This window comes from Salvelinus alpinus, chromosome 3 (genome assembly GCF_045679555.1).
Source record: "Salvelinus alpinus chromosome 3, SLU_Salpinus.1, whole genome shotgun sequence".
Lineage (NCBI taxonomy): Eukaryota > Metazoa > Chordata > Actinopteri > Salmoniformes > Salmonidae > Salvelinus > Salvelinus alpinus.
Window position 1 is genome coordinate 73,830,227 of NC_092088.1, and position 24,435 is coordinate 73,854,661.

Genomic DNA, 24,435 nt, shown 5'->3' on the forward strand with positions numbered 1-24,435 from the left:
GATGTCCTAACCAACTTTCCAAAACTATAGTTTGTTAACAAGAAATTTGTGGAGTCATTTTAATAACTCTACCTACATGTACATATTACCCCTGTAACCCCCTGTATATAGTCTCGCTATTGTTATTTTACTGCTGCTCTTTAATTATTTGTTACTTTTATTTCTTATTCTTATCCGTATTTTTTAAACAGCATTGTTGGTTAGGGGCTCGAAAGTAAGCATTTCACTGTTGTATTCGGCGCATGTGACTGATACAATTCGATTTGATTTGGCGGTAATGCAACATTTATTGGATGCCAACCGCCGTTTTAAACCTCATTGAAGAAGAAGGGAACTCATGTGTTACATCTTAATAGTCCCCCGCAGTCTTGTTCGAGAACGCACGCAGTGGCACACATCGGCAAAAGTAGTTGTTATTTTCGATCACCTTATTGCATTTCCAGGTGTCTGGTGTGACTGCAGTGGAGAGATATGCAAAAACAAATGTCTGGGAGGAATGGTAACATGTTTATAGTTACGATACTAGAGCTATATCGGACATACTTGCTAACGTTAGATATGTATGGCTAACTTCTTACTGTTTCGTACGGGAACTGGACTCGTTTCAGAACGTCTAAAATATGTTTTGCATGTCCGTTTTTTTGTTGTTATTGCAGACGTGCAACATTTCATGCCCTTTTATTCAATACAGTAAGCAGTTGAATAAATAAACTTCCTTGAAGTGTTGGCTTGCTAGCTAGCAAACATTCCTTTGCTACTTTGCACAGTCGTTTCACCGCATTTCTAGGCCCGTCCAGAAACAACCCTTACTACCTGTCCTCTTTATTGTAGATCCACGCTTTGATCAACTCCCTTAAGTTCATCAAAAGGAAGACTCAATTATTCTAATAAGGGAAAGACCTAGGGGTTGTTTCTGGATGAATGATGTTTCTCACAACATTATTGACAATGAATCACATAGAATTGGAAAAATAGTTACACAAGCTAGAGTGTTTTGTGATGTGCAATAATAGGTGCGTATACATTGATTTGTGAAAAACGAAGTCAACTTCTCTTTTTCAGGTCTTCCTCTCCACTCTCTGCGCCTCATGGTCCCACCACTGCGGCTGGTCTCAGCTGCCATCTGGCAGACGGTCCAGCAGAGACACGTGATGGATTATGGGATGCTGGATGAGTTTGTTACCATGGTCACAGAGATGGTTCCAGAGCTTCTGAATCACAGTCAGAGGGCCCAACTTATTCTGGGTCTTCGAGCACGGGTGAGAAGAAGAGACAGAACTAGTGTTAATCATTATGTGGGGAACGATAGCATATGATCATATTTAGTCATGTTTATTGTCCCAAATAAGTATCCTAACTGGTTTGCTCTGGTTTCAGCTGGTCCTAGAGTTGTGTCGCTCCAAGCCGATCACAGACCTCCAGACCATTCAGCCACACCTGGACAGGATACAGACCCTCACACCTCTCTGGGGGACACAGGTGAGCTCCTTAGGGCAGAGACTCAGCTAATATCTAAATCAGTCAGTAATACACGATATGTACAAAAGTATGTGGACACCCCTTCAAATGAGTGGATTCGGCTATTTCAGCCACACCCGTTCCTGACAGGTGTATAAAATTGAGCACACAACCATGCAATCTCCATTGACAAACATTGGCAGTAGAATGGCCTTACTGAAGAGCTAAGTGACTTTCAAGGTGGCACCGTCATAGGATGCCACCTTTCCAACAAGTCAGTTTGTCAAATTTCTGCCCTGCTAGAGCTGCCCCGGTCCACTGTAAGTGCTGTTATTGTGAAGTGGAAACAGGTGCAAAACAGCTCAGCTGCGAAATGGTAGGCCACACAAGCTCACAACGGCACCATCGAGTGCTCAAACTGCCTCTGGAAGCAACGTCAGCACAATAATTGTTCGTCGGGAGCTTCATGAAATAGGTTTCCATGGCCGAGCAGCCACACCCAAGCCTAAGATCACCATGCGCAATGCCAAGTGTCGGCTGGAGTAGTGTAAAGCTCGCTGCCATTGGACTCTGGAGCAGTGGAAATGCGTTCTTTTGAGTGATGAATCACATTTCACCATCTGGCAGTCTGACAGACTAATCTGGGTTTGGCGGATACCAGAAGAAAGCTACCTGCTGAATGCATAGTGCCAACTGTAAAGTTTGGTGGAGGAGGAATAATGGCCTGGGGCTGTTTTTCATGGTTCGGACTTGGCCCCTTAGTTCCAATGAAGGGAAATTTAAACGCTACAGCAAACAATGACATTCTAGACAATTCTGCGCTTCCAACTTTGTGGCAACAGTTTTGGGAAGGCCCTTTCCTGTTAAAGCATGATAATGCCCCCGTGCACTAAGCAAGGTCCACACAGAAATGGTTTGTCGATTGGTGTGAAAGAACTTAACTGGCCTGCACAGAGCCCTGACCTCAACTCCATTGAACACCTTTGGGATGAAATGAAATGCTGACTGTTAGCCAGGCCTAATAGCCCGACATCACTAATGCTCTTGTGGCTGAATGGAAGCAAGTCCCTGCAGCAATGTTCCAACCTCTAGTGGAAAGCCTTCCCAGAAGAGTGGAGGCTGTTATAGCAGCTAAGGGGGGGGCCAACTCCATATTAATGCCCATGATTTTGGAATGAGATGTTCGACAAGCAGGTGTCCACATACCTTTGGTCATGTAGTGTATTTCTGATAAGACAATGATACATTATGGAAAAAATATATGCAGCCTAAATGACAAGCTATCATCTAGATGTCCTGATGAAGGCAACATGTTTATATTATGTGTTTCAGGCGACAGATGCAGAGGTAGGATTATCTGAATCCAACTTTCTGGGGCTGGTTCAAACCCTTCTGAAAGACCCTGATGAGAGAGAACATTTCTTCCAGGTCAGTCAGTATGTGGGTATGGAATAGCCGTGGATCATTTCCATATCACTGCTGTGTATTTCAACAATTTAAATAATAATCTCTTCTGAGAGGTTTTCATAGCTCATATTTCTTTACTCTGTTTTAGGATGTTTTTCCTGTAGAATTTGGTCCCAGTTATGATGCAGCCATTCAGAAACTCATGTGGCAATTTCTTTCGAGACTTGAGAAGCTACTTCCTGTATCAAACTTCCAACAGGTACTAGTAGAAATAAACTAAACCCGTATAGAGGGGTCTTCAACAGGTCGATCGCAGCCCACCTATGAGTAGCTTGCCTAACAATTCTGAAAGTACATGAAATGAGCAGCAGCAGTACAGAACCTTCGCACATTCCTCACTTACCAGATGCGCAATTAAAGGGGAATTACACTTGAAGAATTAAATTTGTTAGTTTTCTTCCAGACCTAAAAAGAAATGGTCTTCTGATGTGATTGAGCCATTGATATGGACTCAGAACATCACATTTCATTGTTTTTCTATGAACAATTGTAATTTTGAGAGTGAAAAACTAGAATCTAAAACCAGGTTTTTTATTTTAACTGAAAACATAATTTGGGGATAAAAATTGCAGGTGGAAGTTGTTTATTAACCATTATTTTACCAGGTATATTGACAGAAAACATAGTGTACTACTTTCTCTTGTACACTAAGGACCTGGTGAAGAGTTGCGCGGGAGAAGAGAACAATGTTTCTATTCGAAAGCTAGAAAACAAGTAACTTTTGACATGTTTCATTTTTTAAAGGTAGCTATCGTGCTAGAAAAGGTTAGACCACTGATATAGAGGAACCATGGACTTGACACTTAGGCATTGTGTGAATTCTACCTATGTTCCTTCTAACTCTGTATTCCTCGTTGTGTCAGGCTGCCTTGTTGCTCAGCGATGTTCCCTCTGTTCTGGAGGAATGTGTTGAGTCTGTGTCTCACCCTCAGCAGATGAATATCCTGCTTCAGTACCACAGAGACCTTGGCCCGCTGGACAACCATGGTAGGCATCTCACAGTACCCATTTTCATGCTTTATATGATGGATTTGTTTTGTCACACCCAATGGCAAATTACGTCTATTGAGCATTACTGGGTTGTTTTGGTTCCCTTTTTCCTTCTTTCACAGACCCTCCATCTTCCACCGATGGGGACTGCATTCTCTCAGCTCTCTGTCTTCCTCCTGTGGAACGGGTGGTGATTGCAACAGAGGTGGAGAAAGAAGGAATAAGTATGGATGTAAAAGAAAGAGAGGGGGTGGATAGCAGGTCAGGGGAATGTGAGAAAAACAAAACATCCTCTGTTAGTGATGAGGATGATGCAGAGTTTGTGGACCCCGAGACAGGCAAGGTGGAACCAAAGTACGAAACGGTGATGGTTATCGGGGAAGACGGGATGGTGCAACCTTTTGAAGATTTAAGTGTCGGGAAAAAGAGATCTTTCAAAAAGCCTAAAATAAAGACACACAAAGCCAGGGGAAGTCATGGAGAACAAATGCTTAGCATAATCAACAGCAAGTCTAATGTGATCATATCCTCTGTGCTTTACCAGCCCTCAGTGGATCTACAAAGGGTTGACACTACCAACCTGATATTATTGCCTTTTATACCAGTAAGAAGAAACAGAGGGCTGAAGATGAAGACATTTCTGACACAAGAACAGAAACAAACCGACACAGAATTTTCTGAAAAATATACATTCAAGCAGTGCCAGATTTGTGAGAAGACTTTCAGTCGAAGTGCAGACATGAAGCGGCACCAGAAAATCCACACAGGGGAGCCTATCCAGAATCCAAAACAGAAAGAGTCAAAAGTGTGCTGCATTTGCGGAAGGATGTTCGCAGACATAGAAAAGCTAGACAGGCATAAGCTGGTGCACAACCCCTTGAAATGCACCATGTGTGAAAACAGCTTCAATGGTGTCAAGCCACTCAAGAAACACTATCTGGATGTCCATAAATTCAGCGGGCCATTCCTCTGCACCTACTGTGAGAAAAGCTACACTGAGTTATCAGATCTTGTCAGACACGAGAGGACTCACACTCTCCCTTACCAGTGTTCCCACTGTCCAAAGAAATGTAAATCATCAACGACTCTTGCCGAACATGAAAGAATACACACAGGTGAGAAATGCCTTTGCTGGGAGTGTGGAAAAGCCTTTATCAACATAACAACGCTGAGAAACCACATGCTAAATGTTCACAGCAAACCTGAAGATAAACACTCCTGCTCCCAGTGTGACAAATCTTACGGGGAGAAGAGGGCATTGGTAAGTCATGTGAAAATCTGTCATGCTGGGGTGCGTTATCCATGCACATACTGCGGTAAGCTGTTTCTTAGCATGTCCTCATTGACAAGGCATGACCTGATTCACACTCAGGAGAGGCCTTTTAAATGCACAGAGTCTGAGTGCGGGAAGGGTTTCAGATCTCCAAAGGAACTGAGGGTACACATGAGATATCATACTGGAGAGCGGCCATATAAGTGTAAAATCTGTGGGAAGGGTTTTACGCAAAATTGTTATATCACTCGACACATGCGAACTCATACGGGGGAGAAGCCGTATCCGTGTTCTGTCTGTGGGAGAAACTTTTCTGACTTAAGGGTACGGAAAAGACACATGATGACTCACACCGGAGAGAAGCCCTACAAATGTTTAAAATGCGAGAAAGCTTTCAGTCGGACAGAACTTTTGAAAGCACATGACAAGAAAGAACACTGAGCAAATTCAAATCAAGGGATTATTTTTTTTGTGTATAGATGTTCTAGTCTCTGAAGACAGATGGGTTGCCTCCCACAATGTTCCATTGTCATGTGCTCCCAAGGTCTCGGATTTTCGAGACTATATAGATGTTAGTAATGAAAAATGTTGTCCCTGTGTTCTGAACTTATAACATAGTGGGGAACACTTATCCCTGCAATGCTTTTAGGGGCGAGAGTTGGAAATAATGCAAGCTATAAACACTGATGTAACACATCGAATGGTAGTTTAGTCATTGTGTTTGTTGAATGAATATATATATATGTATAAAAATTACTTTTAAAATCACACCCAATAATGTTTATTTTTAAGTTGGTCCATACGAGACCCCTGGGCCATGTTCTCGTGCATGAGTTTGATGGTTCAAGTGTAAATAAAAAGCCTTGAATTAGTGTGATTTAAATATTTTTTAATAATCATGCTCATAATCATAATCATGCTATAGTAGCTAGCTCATTTGTATTGTATGTATAATGTGACTAGTGTCTCTGATAGACTTATTCAGACGATTTAGACGTTGGCTGGAATAGACTCGATAAAATAATTGTGTGCTCTGGTTTCCCTACAATAAAGTAACACAATGCGCAGCTCCTGACCAAACTTCTCTGTACTGGCTCTTGCTTAGTGGCTACGCTGAGGAACTGGCTACATATGTTATTTTATAGCGCAATGGGATCTACACTCTTACAGGGCACAGAGGACAGGTACCTTTTGTCACAGACAGAACAATGAGACATATTTCACCGGATTTATTAATGAGAAGCATCCGGTTGGCTTGTCCACTCACTACCAAATATGAGACACATATTTCCCTCAGATTACACAGACCCACAGAAAACAAATCCAGTTTTGATATACTCCCATATCTATTGGGTGAAAAACTACAGTGTGCAATCACAGCAGCATGATTTGTGACCTGTTGACAACAAGAAAAGGGCAACCAGTGAGGAACAAACACCATTGTAAATACAATCCATATTTATGTTTATTTATTGTCCCTTTTTTAACTTGAACTATCATTACAATACTGCACATCGTTACGATACTGTACAGTGGCAAGAAAAAGTATGTGAACCGTTTGGAATTACCTGGATTTCTGCATAAATTGGCCATAAAATTTGATCTGATCTTCATCTAAGTCACAACAATAGACAAACAGTGTGCTTAAACTAATAACACACAAATTATTGTATTTTTCTTGTCTATGTTGAATACATAATTTAAACATTCACAGTGTAGGTTGGAAAACGTATGTGAACCCATAGGCTAATGACTTATTCAAAAGCTAATTGGAGTCAGGTGTCCGCTAACCTGGAGTCCAATCAATGAGACCAGATTGAATATGTTGGTTAGAGCTGCCCTGTCCCATAAAAACACTCACAACATTTGAGTTTGCTATTCAAATGCCTCAAACAAAAGAGATCTCAGAAGACCTAAGATTAAGAACTGTTGACTTGCATAAAGCTGGAAAGGGTTACAAAAGTATCTCTAAAAGCCTTGATGTTTATCAGTCCACGGTAAGACAAATTGTCTATACATTTTTATTTTTTTATTTCACCTTTATTTAACCAGGTAGGCTAGTTAAGAACAAGTTCAACTAAATGGGGAAAGTTCAACACTGTTGCTACTCCCTAGGAGTGGCCGTCCTGCAAAGATGACTAAGAGCACAGTGCAGAATACTCAATGAGGTTAAGAATCCTAGAGTGTCAGCTAAAGACTTACAGAAATCTCTGGAACATGCTAACATCTCTATTGACGCGTATATACCATACGTAAAGACTAAACAAGAATGGTGTTTATGGGAGGACACCACGGAAGAAGCCACTGCTGTCAAAAAAAAACATTGCTGTACATCTGACGTTCGCAAAAGAGTACCTGGATGTTCCACAACGCTACTGGCAAAATATTCTGTGGACAGATGAAACTACAGTTGAGTTGGTTGGAAGGAACACACAACACTCTGTGGAGAAAAAATGGCCCAGCACACCAACATCAAACTCATCCCAACTGTAAAGTATGGTGAAGGGAACATCATGGTTGGAGCTGCTCTGCTGCCTCAGGGCCTGGACAGCTTGCTATCATTGACGGACGTCTGATCCGCAACTACAGAAAACGTTTGGTTGAGGTTATTGCTGCCGAAGGAGGGTCAACCAGTTATTAAATCCAAGGGTTCGCATACTTGTTCCCACCCTGCACTGTGAATGTTTACACGTTGTGTTCAATAAAGACATGAAAACGCATTGTTTGTGCGTTATTAGTTTAAACAGACTGTTTGTCAATTGTTGTGACTTCGGTGAAGATCAGATCAAATTGTATGACAAACTTATGCAGAAATCCAGGTAATTACAAAAGCTTCACATACTTTTTCTTGCCACATATTATAATACATATAATACATAATACAATACATATTATTATACATAATATGACTTTTGGAACTTTTGTGAGTAATGTTTACTATTCATTTTTTGTTTGTCTATTTAACTTGCTTTGGCAATGTAAACAAATTGAATTGAAGCCCAGCGGCCAGCAGTGATAAATGGATTTTGGCCGAGATTCTGCTAATTTACTAATCGATGAAATATTTGACCTCCATACAGTTTTCTGTTCCCAAAACTATACGTCACGAACAGAGTGGACTACGTTTTGTGGACTTTGCACTCCTTCTAAACAAAGTTTAAAGGCGAATTGAGTTATTGTACACGCGCTTTTCACAGTACAGGCGTTCCCCTACGGAAATATGCAAATATATGCTATAAAGCGCCAATAGGATCTCGCTAGTTCGTGATTGGCTCTGCCCACCTCCTTACTTGTTCTGCCCACTATGGCAATTGTGTTCCCATTTGAAACGACAGGCTGTGGTGTATCTTGGTTTAGTTATAAAGGTCTTAGCTCTCGGTCTGATATTTAATGTCTTGTTTCTTATTTTTTTTGGGGGGGTGGATTATTTGTGTTATAGTATTGTATACTTACTGCACTGCTGGAGCTAGAAATAAGCATTTCACTCCACCTGCTTTAACATCTGCTCATATGTGTACGCGACAAACTTTGATTTGTGGTGTAACTTCAAAATGGGTCCCCCACAGTCTTGTTCGACAACGTACACACACAGTGGCACACATCGGCAGAAAAAGTTGCCATTTTCGATCCCCCTATCAAAGTTCCTGGTGAATGTAGTGGAGAGACATGCAAAAACACATGTCTGGGGGGAAAGGTAACATATTTATAGCTATGCATACGATACTAGAGCTAGATAGCCATACCTAGCTATGTCCTAACGTATTGTTTTGTGCGGCAACAGAACTCGTTCCAGAACGTCTAACATATATGTTTTGCGGGTCTGTTTTTGTTAGTTATTACAGATGTGCAGCAGCATTTCTGTTCCCTTCTGATTTCATTCCCGCTATTTTATTGAATATGGCAGTTGAAGAAACACTTCCTAGAAGTGTTCAGTTGCTATCTAACAAGCGAATTGCATTGCCTTTGCAGTCGTGTCACTGCTTCTCTAAACCCGTCCAGAAACAACTCTTCAAATCAAATTATATTGGTCATACACGTGATTAGCAGATGTTATTGCGGGTGTAGCGAAATGCTTGTGCTTCTAGCTCCGATAGTGCAGTAATATCTAACAAATTACACAACATATACACACAAATCTAAGTAGTAATGAATTAAGACGATATACATATGGACGAGCGATGTCAGAGCGGAACAGACTAAGATACAGTAGAATACAGTATATACATGCACTACCAGTCAAACGTTTTAGAACGCATACTCATTCAAGGGTTTTTCTTTATTTTTTACTATTTTCTACATTGTAGAATAATAGTGAAGACAAACTATAAAATAACACATATGGAATCAGTGTAACCAAACATTTTTTTCAACATATCAAAATATATTTTTTATTTTAGATTATTCAAATAGCCACCCTTTGCCTTGATGACAGCTTTGCACACTCTTGGCATTCTCTCAACCAGCTTCATGAGGTAGTCACCTGGAATGCATTTCAATTAACAGGTGTGAATATTTAAAATTTGTGGGATTTCTTTCCTTCTTAATGCGTTTGAGCCAATCAGTTGTGTTGTAACATGGTAGGGGTGGTATACAGAAGATAGCCCTATTTGGTAAAAGACCGAGTCCATGTTATGCAAAGAACAGCTCAAATAAGCAAAGAGAAACAACAGTCCATCATTACTTTAAGACATGCATGTCAGTCAATGTGGAACATTTCAAGTACTTTGAAAGCTTCTTGAAGTGCAGTCGCAAAAACCATCAAGGGCTATGATGAAACTGGCTCTCATGAGGACCGCCACAGGAATGGAAGACCCAGAGTTACCTCTGCTGCAGAGGATAAGTTCATTAAGAGTTACCAGCCTCAGAAATTGCAGCCCAAATAAATGCTTCACAGAGTTCAAGTAACAGACACATCTAAATATCACCTGTTCAGAGACAGTGGGAATCAGCCCTTCATGGTTGAATTGTTGCAAAGAAACCACTACTAAAGGATACCAATAAGAAGAAGATACTTGCTTGGTCCAAGAAACACGAGCAATTGACATTAGACCGGTGGAAATTTGTCCTTTGGTCTGGAGTCCAAATTGGAGATTTTTTTGTACCAACCGCCTTGTCTTTGTGAGACGCGGTGTTGGTGAACGGATATCCACATGTATTTCCCACCATAAAGCATGGAGGTGTTATGGTGTGTGGGTGCTTTGCTGGTGACACTAATTTATTTAGAATTCAAGGCACACTTAACCAGCATGGCTACCACAGAATTCTGCAGCGATATGCCATCCCATCTGGTTTGGGCTTAGTCCCACTATAATTTGTTTTTCAACAGGACAATGACCCAACACACCTCCAGGCTGTGTAAGGCTATTTGACCAATAAGGAGAGTGATGGAGTGCTGCATCAGATGACCTGGCCTCCACCATCCCCCGACCTCAACCAAATTGAGATGGTTTGGGATGTGTCAGACTGCAGAGTGAAGGAAAAGCAGCCAACAAGTGCTCAGCATATGTGGGAACTCCTTCAAGACTGTTGGAATAGCATTCCAGGTGAAGCTGATTGAGAGAATGCCAAGAGTGTGCAAAGCTGTCATCAAGGCAAAGGGTGACTTTTTGAAGAATCTCAAATACAAAATGTATTTAGATTTGTTTAACACTTTTTTTGGTTGCTACATGATTCCACATGTGTTATTTCATCGTTTTGATGTATTCAGTATAGTTCTACAATGTAGAAAATAGTAAAAATAAAGGGAAAACCCTTGACTGAGTAAGTGTTCTAAAACTTTTGATCGGTAGTGTATGAGATGAGTAATGCTAGATATGTAAACATTATTAAGTGAATGAGATACTGTAGCATAGTATAGAAAACAGTATATACATATGAGATGAGTAATGCCAGATATGTAAACATTAAGTGACTAAGATACCATAGTATAGAATACAGTTGAAGTCGGAAGTTTACATACACTTAGGTTGGAGTCATTAACTTGTTTTTCAACCACTCCACAAATTTCTTTAACAAACTAGTCTTGGGAAGTTGTGCATGACACAAGTAATTCTTCCAACGATTGTTACAGACAGATTATTTCACTTATAAATCACAGTATGTACATGGGCCAGAAGTTTACATACACTAAGTTGACTGTGCCTTTAAACAGCTTGGAAAATTCCAGAAAATGATGTCATGGCTTTAGAAGCTTCTGTTAGGCTAATTGACATCATTTGAGTCATTTGGAGGTGTACCTGTGGATGTATTTCAAGGCCTACCTTCAAACTCAGTGCCTCTTTGCTTGCCATCATGGGAAAATCTAAAGAAATCAGCCAAGACCTCAGAAATAAATTGTAGACCTCCACAAGTCTTGTTCATCCTTGGGAGCAATTTCCAAACGCCTGAAGGTACCATGTTCATCTGTATAAACAATAGTACTCAAGTATAAACACCATGGGACCACGCAGCTGTCATACTGCTCAGGAAGGAGACGTGTTCTGTCTCCTAGAGATGAACGTACTTTGGTGCGAAAAGTGCAAATCTATCCCAGAACAACAGCAAAGGACCTTGTGAAGATGCTGGAGGAAACAGGTACAAACGTATCTATATCCACAGTAAAACGAGTTCTATATCGACATAACCTGAAAGGCCGCTCAGCAAGGAAGAAGCCACTGCTCAAAAACCGCTATATAAAAAGCCAGACTATGGTTTACAACTGCACATGGGGACAAAGATCATACCTTTTGGGGAAATGTCCTCTGGTCTGATGAAACAGAAGTAGAACTATTTTGCCATAATGACCATCATGTTTGGAGGTAAACGGGGGAGGCTTGCAAACTGAAGAACACCATCCCAACCGTGAAGCACGGGGGTGGCAGCATCATGTTGTGGGGGTGCTTTGCTGCAGGAGGGACTGGTGCACTTCACAAAATAGATGTCATCATGAGGAGGGAAAGTTATGTGGATATATTGAAGCAACATCTCAAGACATCAGTTAGGAAGTTAAAGCTTGGTCGCAAATGGGTTTTCCAAATGGACAATGACCCCAAGCATACTTCCAAAGTTGTGGCAAAATGGCTTAAGGACAACAACGTCAAGGTATTGGAGTGGCCATCACAAAGCCATGACCTCAAGCCCATAGAAAATTTGTTAGCAGAACTGAAAAAGCGGGAGCGAGCAAGGAGGCCTACAAACCTGACTCCGTTACACCAGCTCTGTCAGAAGGAATGTGCCAAAATTCACCCAACTTATTGTGGGAAGCTTGTGGAAGGCTACCTGACACGTTTGACCCAAGTTAAACAATTTAAAGACAATGCTACCAAATACTAATTGAGTGTATGTAAACTTCTGACCCACTGGGAATGTGATGAAAGAAATTAAAGCTGAAAGAAATTATTTAAATAAATTCTTATATACTATTATTCTGACATTTCACATTCTTAAAAAATTTGGTGATCCTAACTGACCTAAGAAATTTTTACTAGGATTAAATGTCAGGAATTGTGAAAAACTTCTGACTTCAACTGTACATATGAGATGAGTAATGCAAGATATGTAAACATTTTTAAAGTGCCTAGTGTTCCATTCCTTAAAGTGGGCAGACTGCACCACCCTCTGTAGAGCCTTGCGGTTGTGGGCGGTGCAGTTGGCGTACCAGGCGGTGATACAGCCCGACAGGATGCTTTCAATTGTGCATCTGTAAAAGTTTTAGGTGACAAGCCAAAATTCTTTAGCCTCCTGGGGTTGAAGAAGCTCTGTTTGGCTTTCTTCACCACACTGTCTGTGTGGGTGGTCCATTTCAGTTTGTCAGTGACGTGTACGCCAAGGAACTACCTCTCCTCTTTATTGTAGATCCATGATTTGATCAACTCCTAAGTTAATATAAAGGAAGGCTCAATGATTCCAAGCAGGGAAAGGGCTAGGTGTTGTTTCTGGATGGATGAGGCGTTTCTCTCTCTCATTCACACCCCATTCTTGAAAATGAAACCCATAGTAACACAGTATTAATAGTAAACTAGTTAAAAAATTGTTCAACACGCTAGAGTGTGATATGCATTAAGAGGTGCTTATAAATAAGTCAATATCTCTGTTTCAGGTCCCTCTCTTCCTCTCCCCTCTCTGCGCCTCATGGTTCCACCACTGCGGCTGGTCTCTGCAGCCATCTGGCAAACGGTCCAGCAGAGACACGTGATGGATTATGGGATGCTGGAAGAGTTTGTTACCATGGTCACAGAGATGGTTCCAGAGCTTCTGAATCACAGTCAGAGGGCCCAACTTATTCTGGGTCTTCGAGCACGGGTGAGGGATGGAACTAGTGTCCATCATTATGTGGCGAACGATGGCATATGATCATATTTAGTCATGTTTATTGTGTCAAATAATGTCCCAAATAATTATCCTAACTGGTTTGCGCTGGTTTCAGCTGGTCCTGGAGTTGTGTTGCGCCAAGCCAATCACAGACCTCCAGACCATTCAGCCACACCTGGACAGGATACAGACCTTCACACCTCTCTGGGACACAGGTGAGGTTCAAAGGGCATATAGGCTCAGCTAACGTTTACGTCAGTCAGTCAGTCCTAGACATAACTCTTTTATGATAATGATCATCATAACAAAAGTGTTTTCTTTTTTGCAGACTGATGATGGAGATTTATCAGACTCCAACTTTCTGGGTCTGATTCAAACCTTGCTAAAAGACCCAGATGAGATGGAACACTTCTTTCAGGTAAGTGTGGCTGTGCGTATACTAGTACAGAAGTGCAGTCTCACAGTCCAGCTTATTCAGTGGTCACCAACTTTTTCTGCGTTAAGATCACTTTCTGAGTCAAAATGCAAGCTGAGATCTACCGCTCGGATTTTTATATTTTTTTAATGACTTTAAAAAAGTAAGCCTATGCAACAACCTCTTTGGGCTAGGGGGCAGTATTTTAACGTCCGGATGAAAAGTGTGCCCAAAGTAAACTGCCTGCTACTCAGGCCCAGAAGCTAGGGTATGCATATTATTAGTAGATCTGGATAGAAAACACTCTGAAGTTTCTTAAACTGTTTGAATAATGTCTGTGAGTATAACAGAACTGATTTGGCAGGCGAAATCCCGAGCACAATCCATCCAGGGTAAAAAATTTGAGGTCAATGTGTTTTCCATTAGGTTTCTATGGGAAACCCTTTTTAATAGGAATCTGGTTGGAGTTCCTATGGCTTCCACTAGATGTCAACAGTTTTTAGAATTTGGTTGATGTTTTTCCTTTGAGAAATGAAGAAGTAGTCCTGTTCTTTCCATGTGTCACTCAGATGGACTCCAGTCTTTTGTTGCGCGTGACCTGGAACGAGCTTCATGTTGTTTTTATCCAGAATGATGTCTGTGAGTAAAACAGAACTCATATGGCAGGCAAAAACCTGAGAAAAAATCCAAACAGGAAGTGGTAAATCTGAGGTTTGTAGTTTTTCAACTCTTTGCCTATCCAAGATAGTGTAAATTTGGTCTGATTGCACTTCCTAAGGCTTCCACTAGATGTCAACAGTCTTTAGAACCTTGTTTGATGGTTCTACTGTGAAGGAGGGGGGAATGGGAGCTGAATGAGTCAGAGGTCTGCCAGAGTGGCATGAGCTGATCACGTGGGCTCACGTGAGAGTTAGCTGCATTCCATCGCATTTCTACAGACAAAGGAACATTATTGAAAATTCATGTTAAAAACATACTAAAGATTGATTCTATACTTCTTTTGACATGTTTCTACGAACTGTAATATGACTTTTCGTCTAAACTTTCGCATGGACAATCCGCGCCTCATGAGTTTGGATTGTGTACTAAACGCGCAAACAAAAAGGAGGTATTTGGACATAAATGATGGACTTTATCGAACAAATCAAACATTTATTGTGGAACTTGGATTCCTAGGAGTGCATTCTGATGAAGATCATCAAAGGTAAGTGAATATTTATCTATTTCTGACTTCTGTTGACACCACAAAATGGCGGATATCTGTATGGCTTGTTTTGTTCTCTGAGCGCTGTACTCAGATTTATTGGATGGTGTGCTTTTTCGGTAAAGCTTTTTTGAAATCTGACAGCGGTTGCATTAACCTTTCATTGGTATCCATCCCGGATCCGGGAGCATCCTCATCAAAAAAGCTGACTAGATATAATATAATTTTCATGAAATCACAAGTTCAATACAGCAAATGAAAGATAAACATCTTGTGAATCCAGCCATCATTTCCGATTTTTATGATGTTTTACAGCGAAAACACTATGTATTTCTATTAGCTAACCACAATAGCAAAAGACTCAACCGCATTGAGCTGCAAACCGTGGTTATACATTGTGAATATGTAGCATCGATTCACCAGAATCTCCGGAGATATTTTGGACACTCACCTAATCTGACCAAAGAACTCATCATAAACTTTACTAAAAAATACATGTTGGACAGCAAATGAAAGATACACTAGTTCTTAATGCAACCGCCGTGTTAGATTTTTAAAAATAACTTTACCATAACAAACAGCTTACGTTATAGCGAGACAGCGCCCGCAAAAAGGGCGGAAAATAGAACTCTACATTTTCCACAGAAATACATCATAAATGGTTCTTACTTTTGCTGAGCTTCCATCAGAATATTGTACAAGGAGTCCTTTGTCCAGAATAAATCGTTGTTTGGTTTTAGAATGTCCTCTTCTCCTGTCGAATTAGCAACCTTAGCTAGCCATGTGGCGCGAACATGTCCATCTTCTCCTGACGCAAAGAAAGGAAAATGCCAAAAAGTCGCAATAAACGTTGAATAAACTGATACAACTCAGTTGAAAAAAACTACTTTATGATGTTTTTATCACATCTATCAAATAAAATCAGAGCCGGAGACATCCACCGTCTATACCGAACGCTTTTCAGAAGCCAATGCTGATGTCCTTCCCGCGCCTAGGTAGAGAAAGGAAATTGTGGTCACGTCATTCCAAGAGCTCTTGTTCGACCTCAGATCAAGCTAGACACCCCATTCCACCTTCCACTGCCTGTTGACATCTAGTGGAAGGCGTATGGAGTGCATGCAAATCCATAAATATTAAGCAATTGAATAGGCAGGCCCTGGAACAGAGCATCGTTTTCAGATTTTTCACTTCCTGTCTGGAAGTTTGCTGCCAAATGAGTTCTGTTTTACTCACAGATATAATTCAAACAGTTTTAGAAACTTGAGAGTGTTTTCTATCCAATAGTAATAATAATATGCATATTGTACGATCTAGAATAGAGTACGAGGCCGTTTAAATTGGGCACGATTTTTTCCAAAGTGTAAACAGCGCCCCCATATTGACAAGAAGTAGGAGAAGTGGATCTAAAATTCCATGCATAACACTTGTATCTTTTAGCAATGTTTATTATGAGTATTTCTGTAAATTGATGTGGCTCTCTGCAAAATCACCGGATGTTTTGGAACTACTGAACATAACGCGCTAATGTAAACTGAGATTTTTGGATATAAATATGAACTTTATCGAACAAAACATACATGTATTGTGTAACATGAAGTCCTATGAGTGTCATCTGATGAATATCATCAAAGGTTAGTGATTTAATTTTATCTCTATTTCTGCTTTTTGTGACTCCTCTCTTTGGCTGGAAAAATTGATGTGTTTTTCTGTGACTAGGTACTGCCCTAACATAATCGTTTGGTGTGCTTTCGTCGTAAAGCCTTTTTGAAATCGGACACTGTGGCTGGATTTACAACAAGTTTATCTTTAAAATGGTGTAAAATACTTGTATGTTTGAGGAATTTTAATTGTGGGATTTCTGTTTTGAATTTGGCGCCCTGCAATTTCACTGGCTGTTGTTGAGGTGGGACGCTAGCGTCCCGAATATCCCAGAGAGGTTAACTAACCTCCAGATGAGCTTCAATGCCATACAACACTCCTTCCGTGGCCTCCAACTGCTCTTAAATGCAAGTAAAACTAAATGCATGCTCTACAACTGGTCGCTGCCCGCACCTGCCCGCCCGTCCAGCATCAGTACTCTGGACGGTTCTGACTTAGAATATGTGGACAACTACAAATACCTAGGTGTCTGGCTAGACTGTAAACTCTCCTTCCAGACTCACATTAAGCATCTCCAATCCAAAATTAAATCTAGAATCGGCTTCCTATTTTGCAACAAAGCATCCTTCACTCATGCTGCCAAACATACCCCCGTAAAACTGACCACCCTACCGATCCTCGACTTCGGCGATGTCATTTAGAAAATAGCCTCCAACACTCTACTCAACAAATTGGATGCAGTCTATCACAGTGCCATCCGTTTTGTCACCAAAGCCCCATATACTACCCACCCCTTTGACCTGTACGCTCTCGTTGGCTGGCCCTCGCTTCATAGTCATCGCCAAACCCACTGGCTCCAGGTCATCTACAAGTCTCTGCTAGGTAAAGCTCCGCCTTATCTCAGCTCACTGGTCACCATAGCAGCACTCACCCATAGCACGCCCTCCAGATGATATATCTCACTAGTCACCCCCAAAGCCAATTTCTCCTTTGGCCGCCTTTCCTTCCAGTTCTCTGCTGCCAATGACTGGAACGAACTGCAAAAATCACTCAAGCTGGAGACTCATATCTCCCTCACTAGCTTTAAGCACCAGTTGTCAGAGCAGCTCACAGATCACTGCACCTGTACATAGCCCATCTGCAAATAGCCCATCTAACTACCTCATCCCCATACTGTATTTATTTATTTATTGCTCCTTTGCACCCCAGTATCTCTACTTGCACATTCATCTTCTGCACATTAATCACTCCAGTGTCTAATTGGTATATTGTAATTACTTCGCCACCATGGCCTATTTATTGCCTTACCTCCCTTATCTTACCTCATTTGCACACACTGTATATAGATTTTCTTCAACTGTATTATTGACTGTATGTTTTGTTTGTTCCATGTGTAACTGTGTTGTTGTATGTGTCGAACTGCTTTGCTTTATTCTTGGCCAGGTCGCAGTTTAAATGAGAACTGGTTCTCAACTAGCCTACCTGGTTAAATAAAGGTGAAAAAAATGTATAATTAAAACTTTGCTGTGCTTTCGAGGATTTTTTTCAATGTATGGTGCGAGGAAACTGTGCAGACACGTTGATCTGAGCTTTCTGATTGGCCAGCGGTAGGCCTATAGGTGCACTTGATTTGCTGTCTGGGCCTGTCAGGTATGCAGAGTTCTACCTTCAGACACATGAAATGGTTCAAAAAGGGAACACTTTACCTTCCCGGCACTAGGGCTGCTGAATCAAGTGCACCTGCCATCAACAACTCAAGGCTTTATCGTTGTTTTTGTTTTTTACAGAAATGTTTTGTGATCGACTAAGAATGCCTTTGAGATTGACCAGTCGCTATCGACCGGTTGGTGAACATTGATCTTATTTATAAACAATGCTGACCTTTTTCCAAGGTCTGCTTTTATTCTGCTTCCAAGGTCTCCTTTTATTCTGTTTACGGCTGTATGCTTCCATGTAAGTTGCAGATTACACTTTTTCTTATACCAAATGTGTTTTCTTTTATACTCATTTCTTATTCTCTATTAGGATGTTTTTCCTGTGGAATTTGGTCCTAAGTATGATGCCGCAATAGAGAAACTCATGTGTCAGTTTCTTTCAAGACTTGAGAAGCTACTTCCAGTATCAAATTTTCAACAGGTACTAAAATTATAATAATACCTTAATCAATTCAGTGAAGGATCACTATTCACAAAGTTTCGTATAGTATCTTTTGAATCATCCCTAAATCCTATCTATTTTCCTTCTGTGTCAGGCTGCATTCCTGCTCAGTGATGTCCCCTCTGTTCTGGAGGAATGTGTTGAGTCCATGTCTCACCCTCAGCAGCTGAAAACCCTGCTTCAGTACCACAGAGATCTCGGCCAGCTGGACAACCATGGTAGGCATCTCTCACAGAACCCATGTAGATGCTAGCTTTTCTTCAGTAGAGGACATTAAAATGTATTCTTTATTTAACCATTGTCTTTCATTAATCATCTTCCTTTTCTAGATACTCTGTCTTCCACTATTGGGGACTGCATTCTCTCTGCTCTCTGTCTCCCTCCTGTAGAAAGGGTGATTGCAACAGAACAGACAGAATCAGAAACACCAGTGTCATCCTTGAAATGTCTTCATGGATACATTCACCAAAGAGTTGGAGGTGGACTCTGCAACACTGACAGAGTACACAGAGATGGAACCGGGGACAAGTATGGATGTAGTAGAAAGAGAGGAGAGGGTGGAATGTGAGAGAAACAACAAACTATCTATAGAGTTTGCTGACCCTGTGGACCATGAGGACATGGAGGTTCATGCCGGTAATGAAGAAGAGAAGGTTGTGGGGATTGGACCAGTAAAAGATGAGACGGAAGATATTGTTGAAGAGGTGGACTCCAGGTACGAAACCGTGATGGTTATTGGGGCAGATGGGGTGGCGCAGACTTATGAAGATTTAAGTGTCAAAAGGAAGAGATCTTTCAGAAAGCCTAAAATAAAGACACATAAAGCCAGGGGAAGTCATGGAGAACAAGTTACAAGCATAGACGTGTCTGATGCGATCATATCCTCCATGCTTCACAAGCCTTTAGTGAAGCTACAAAGGATTGACTCTACTAACCTGATGTTGCCCTGTAGACCAGTTAGACAAAACAGGGGGCGTAAGCTGAAAACATTGCTAGCACGAGAATGTAAACAAACCGAAACAGAATTGACTGAAGAAAAAACATTAGAGCGGTGCAGACATGAAGCGGCACCAGAAAATCCACACACGCCCATTTCAGTGTCTCCAGTGTAGGAAGCGCTTCCAGTGCCATTTTGATCTGACGAGACATCAGCAAAATATGTGTAAAGTAGTTGTGTCAAAACCTAAAGGTAAAACACCAAAGCAGCTCAAAGGAAATGACGAAAGACCTGAAATGTTGAATAAGTGTCATAAGAGTTACAAGGACCCGCAGAGCTTGGAGAAACCAAGACTAAAATGTGAAAAAAACTCTAAGAAAAGGCGTAGCAGATCTCCAGCTAGTAATGAGAAGGACTCTGAGATGTCCAGTGAAACAGTCCAGAACCCTGAGGGAGGGGACACAGAGCTGGCCAGTGGAACTCCTCTTGAGGCAACACCTGAGGACAGTGACTCGTCCTCCACCAGTACACCCCAAGACCCATCTTACGAACCTAGCCAGACTGAAAAACGCAACCAGTCAAAAGTGTGCTGCATTTGTAAAAAACTTTTGCCAAAATCTTACAGCATGCAAGTTCTCATGAGATCCCACTCAGATCTGCACCCTCACAAATGTCCTCATTGTGGGCAGATGTTCAAAAACATCAATGATATGAGAAAGCACATTGTAAAGATAGTGTGCAAGGTGCTGCGAGCTGAGTCTGAAGAGGCCCAAGTACATGCACTCACCCACAGCCCTCTCCACTGCACTGAGTGCAGTAGGATGTTTGCAGACCCAGAAAAGCTAGACAGGCATAAATTGGTGCACAAGCCCTTGAAATGCACCATGTGTGAAAACAGCTTCAATGGTGTCAAGCCACTCAAGAAACACTATCTGGATGTCCGTAAATTCAGCGGGCCATTCCTCTGCAGCTACTGTGAGAAAAGCTACACTGATTTAGCAGCTCTCCTCAGACACGAGAGGACTCACACCGGAGACCTCCCTTACCAGTGCTCCTACTGTCCAAGGAAGTTCAACTTATCAGCGGTTGTTGTCGAACACGAGAGAATACACACAGGAGAGAAACCATGCCTTTGCTGGGAGTGTGGAAAGGGCTTTATCAACAATGCAAAACTGAAAATGCACATGCTATGTGCTCACAGAAAACCTGAAGATAAACACTTCTCCTGCTCCCAGTGTGACAAATCTTACGCGTTACAAAAGACGTTACAAGGCCATGTGGCGAGACATCATGCTGGGGTGCGTTATCCATGCACATACTGCGGTAAGCTGTTTCTTAGCATGTCCTCATTGACAAGGCATGACCTGATTCACACGCAGGAGAGGCCTTTTAAATGCACAGAGTCTGAGTACTGTGAACCATCAGATCCTCCTCTCCACCCTCTCCGAGTTGGGCATCTCCGGCGCGGCCCACGCTTGGATTGCGTCCTACCTGACATCGCTCCTACCAGGTGGCGTGGCGAGAATCTGTCTCCGCACCACGTGCTCTCACCACTGGTGTCCCCCAGGGCTCTGTTCTAGGCCCTCTCCTATTCTCGCTATACACCAAGTCACTTGGCTCTGTCATATCCTCACATGGTCTCTCCTATCATTGCTATGCAGACGACACACAATTAATCTTCTCCTTTCCCCCTTCTGATAACCAGGTGGCGAATCGCATCTCTGCATGTCTGGCAGACATATCAGTGTGGATGACGGATCACCACCTCAAGCTGAACCTCGGCAAGACGGAGCTGCTCTTCCTCCCGGGGAAGGACTGCCCGTTCCATGATCTCGCCATCACGGTTGACAACTCCATTGTGTCCTCCTCCCAGAGCGCTAAGAACCTTGGCGTGATCCTGGACAACACCCTGTCGTTCTCAACTAACATCAAGGCGGTGACCCGTTCCTGTAGGTTCATGCTCTACAACATTCCTAGAGTACGACCCTGCCTCACACAGGAAGCGGCGCAGGTCCTAATCCAGGCACTTGTCATCTCCCGTCTGGATTACTGCAACTCGCTGTTGGCTGGGCTCCCTGCCTGTGCCATTAAACCCCTACAACTCATCCAGAACGCCGCAGCCCGTCTGGTGTTCAACCTTCCCAAGTTCTCTCACGTCACCCCGCTCCTCCGCTCTCTCCACTGGCTTCCAGTTGAAGCTCGCATCCGCTACAAGACCATGGTGCTTGCCTACGGAGCTGTGAGGGGAACGGCACCTCCGTACCTTCAGGCTCTGATCAGGCCCTACACCCAAACAAGGGCACTGCGTTCATCCACCTCTGGCCTGCTCGCCTCCCTACCTCTGAGGAAGTACAGTTCCCGCTCAGCCCAGTCAAAACTGTTCGCTGCTCTGGCACCCCAATGGTGGAACAAACTCCCTCACGACGCCAGGTCAGCGGAGTCAATCACCACCTTCCGGAGACACCTGAAACCCCACCTCTTTAAGGAATACCTAGGATAGGATAAAGTAATCCTTCTAACCCCCCCCCCCCCTTAAAAGAGTTAGATGCACTATTGTAAAGTGGTTGTTCCACTGGATATCATAAGGTGAATGCACCAATTTGTAAGTCGCTCTGGATAAGAGCGTCTGCTAAATGACTTAAATGTAAATGAGTGCGGGAAGGGTTTCAAATCGAAATCTGAAGTGAAGGTACACATGAGATACCATACTGGAGAGCGGCCTTTTCAGTGTAAAGTCTGTGAGAAGGGTTTTACTCAACTGTTATATCACTCGACACATGCTAACTCATACGGGGGAGAAGCCGTATCCGTGTTCTGTCTGTGGGAGAAACTTTTCTGACTTAAGGGTACGGAAAAGACACATGATGACTCACACCGGAGATAAGCCCTACAAATGTTTCAAATGCGAGAAAGCTTTCAGTCGGACAGAACTTTTGAAAGCACATGACAAGAAAGAACACTGAGCAAATTCAAGTCAAGATTAATATTTTAGCGTTTAAGTTTTTGCCTATAGATGTTAGTTAAACATTTTGTCCCACACACGTCTCCAACTCAATCATTGAGTTTGCAGACGAGCCCTGGAGATGAGAGCCCTGATGGAGTGGTGCCAGGAAAATAACCTCTCCCTCAACGTCAACAAAACGAAGGAGCTGATCGTGAACTTCGACAGCAGAGAGACCACGCCCCCATCCACATCGACGGGGCCGCAGTGGAAAGGGTGAAAAGCTTCAAGTTCCTCTGCTTGCACATCACTGAACCTGAAATGGTCCATCCACACAGACAGTGTAGGGAACAAGGCACAACAGCGCCTCTTCAACCTCAGGAGGCTGAAAAAGTTTAGCCTGGCCCCTTAGACCCTCACAAACTTTCTACAGATGCACCATTGAGAGCATCTTGATGGGCTGTAGATTGGTTCTCCAGATTGTGGTTCAGTCAGCCCAACACATCACTGGGGGCACACTGCCTGCTCTCCAGGATATCTACAGCACCCGGTGTCAGAGGAAGATCATCAAGGACCTCAGCCACCCGAGCCATGGCCTGTTCACCCCCCTACCATCTACAACAGGATTTCCCAAACTCAGTCCTCGGGACCTCAAGGGTTGCACGTTTTGGTTTTTGCCCTAGCACTACACAGCTGATTTCAAATAATCAACTAATAATCAAGCTTTAATAATTTGAATCAGCTGTGTAGTGTTAAGGCAAAAACCAAAACGTGCACCCCTTGGGGTCCCGAGGACCGAGTTTGGGAAATGCTGAGACAATACAGGTGCATCAAAGCTGGGACCGAGAGTCTGAAAAACAGCTTCTATCTTCAGGCCATCAGACTGTTAAACAGTCACCATCAGCCCGCCTCCGCCCAGTACCCTGCCCTAAATCTTAGTCACTGTTACTAGCCGGCTACCACCCGATACTCTACCCTGCACCTCAGAAACTGCTGCCCTATGTACAGTTCATAGTCATTGAACACTGGTCACTTTAATGTCTAAGTACTGTTGTACCCACTTCATATATACTGTAGTCTAGTCTTATTTTATTTAACCTTTATTTAACTAGTCTAGGATCATCCTATATAGCTGTTGCTGTATACACATTTACTATTCATATACTGTCTATACACACCATCATATACATATACACTGAACTAAAGTAGAAACACAACATGTAAAGTGTTGGTCCCATGTTTCATGAGCTGAAATAAAATATCCCAGAAATGTTCCATACACACACAAATCGTATTTCACTCAAATGTTGTGCACAAATTTGTTTACATCCCTGTTTGTGAGCATTTCTCCTTTGCCAATATAATCCATCCACCTGACCGGTGTGGCATATCAAGAACATGATTAAACAGCATGATCATAACGCAGGTGCACCTTGTGCTGGGGACAGTAAAAGGCCACTCTAAAATGTGCAGTTTTGTCACAACACAATGCCACAGATGTCTCAAGTTTTGAGGGAGCGTGTAATTGACATGCTGATTGCAGGAATGTCCACCAGAGCTGTGTCCACCAAACCGTCATTTGAGAGAATTTGGCAGAACGTCCAATCGGCCTCACAACCACAGACCACATGTATAGCGTCATGTGGGCGAGCGGTTTGCTGATGTCACGTTTTGAACAGAGTGCCCCATGGTGGCGGTGGGGTTA

General features: G+C 42.4%; 1 protein-coding gene and 1 pseudogene across 2 annotated transcripts; both read left to right on the forward strand.

The window, feature by feature from the left end:
• Positions 1-273: 273 nt before the first annotated feature.
• On the forward strand, positions 274-6,255 carry LOC139571308 (uncharacterized). 2 transcript variants are annotated; one of them, XM_071394065.1, is made up of 7 exons: positions 274-499; positions 1,063-1,259; positions 1,378-1,479; positions 2,791-2,886; positions 3,014-3,124; positions 3,858-3,912; positions 4,038-6,255. In XM_071394065.1, exons 1-7 carry the CDS (start codon positions 472-474, stop codon positions 5,627-5,629), a joined length of 2,181 nt encoding a protein of 726 aa, XP_071250166.1. In that variant the 5' UTR covers positions 274-471; the 3' UTR covers positions 5,630-6,255. The 2 variants fall into 2 exon arrangements, with proteins under 2 accessions (XP_071250166.1, XP_071250165.1); XM_071394064.1 differs by having other exon boundaries at positions 320-499; positions 3,789-3,912.
• A 2,388-nt stretch (positions 6,256-8,643) lies between these two features.
• On the forward strand, positions 8,644-22,958 carry LOC139571309 (zinc finger protein 709-like; annotated as a pseudogene).
• Positions 22,959-24,435: the final 1,477 nt, after the last annotated feature.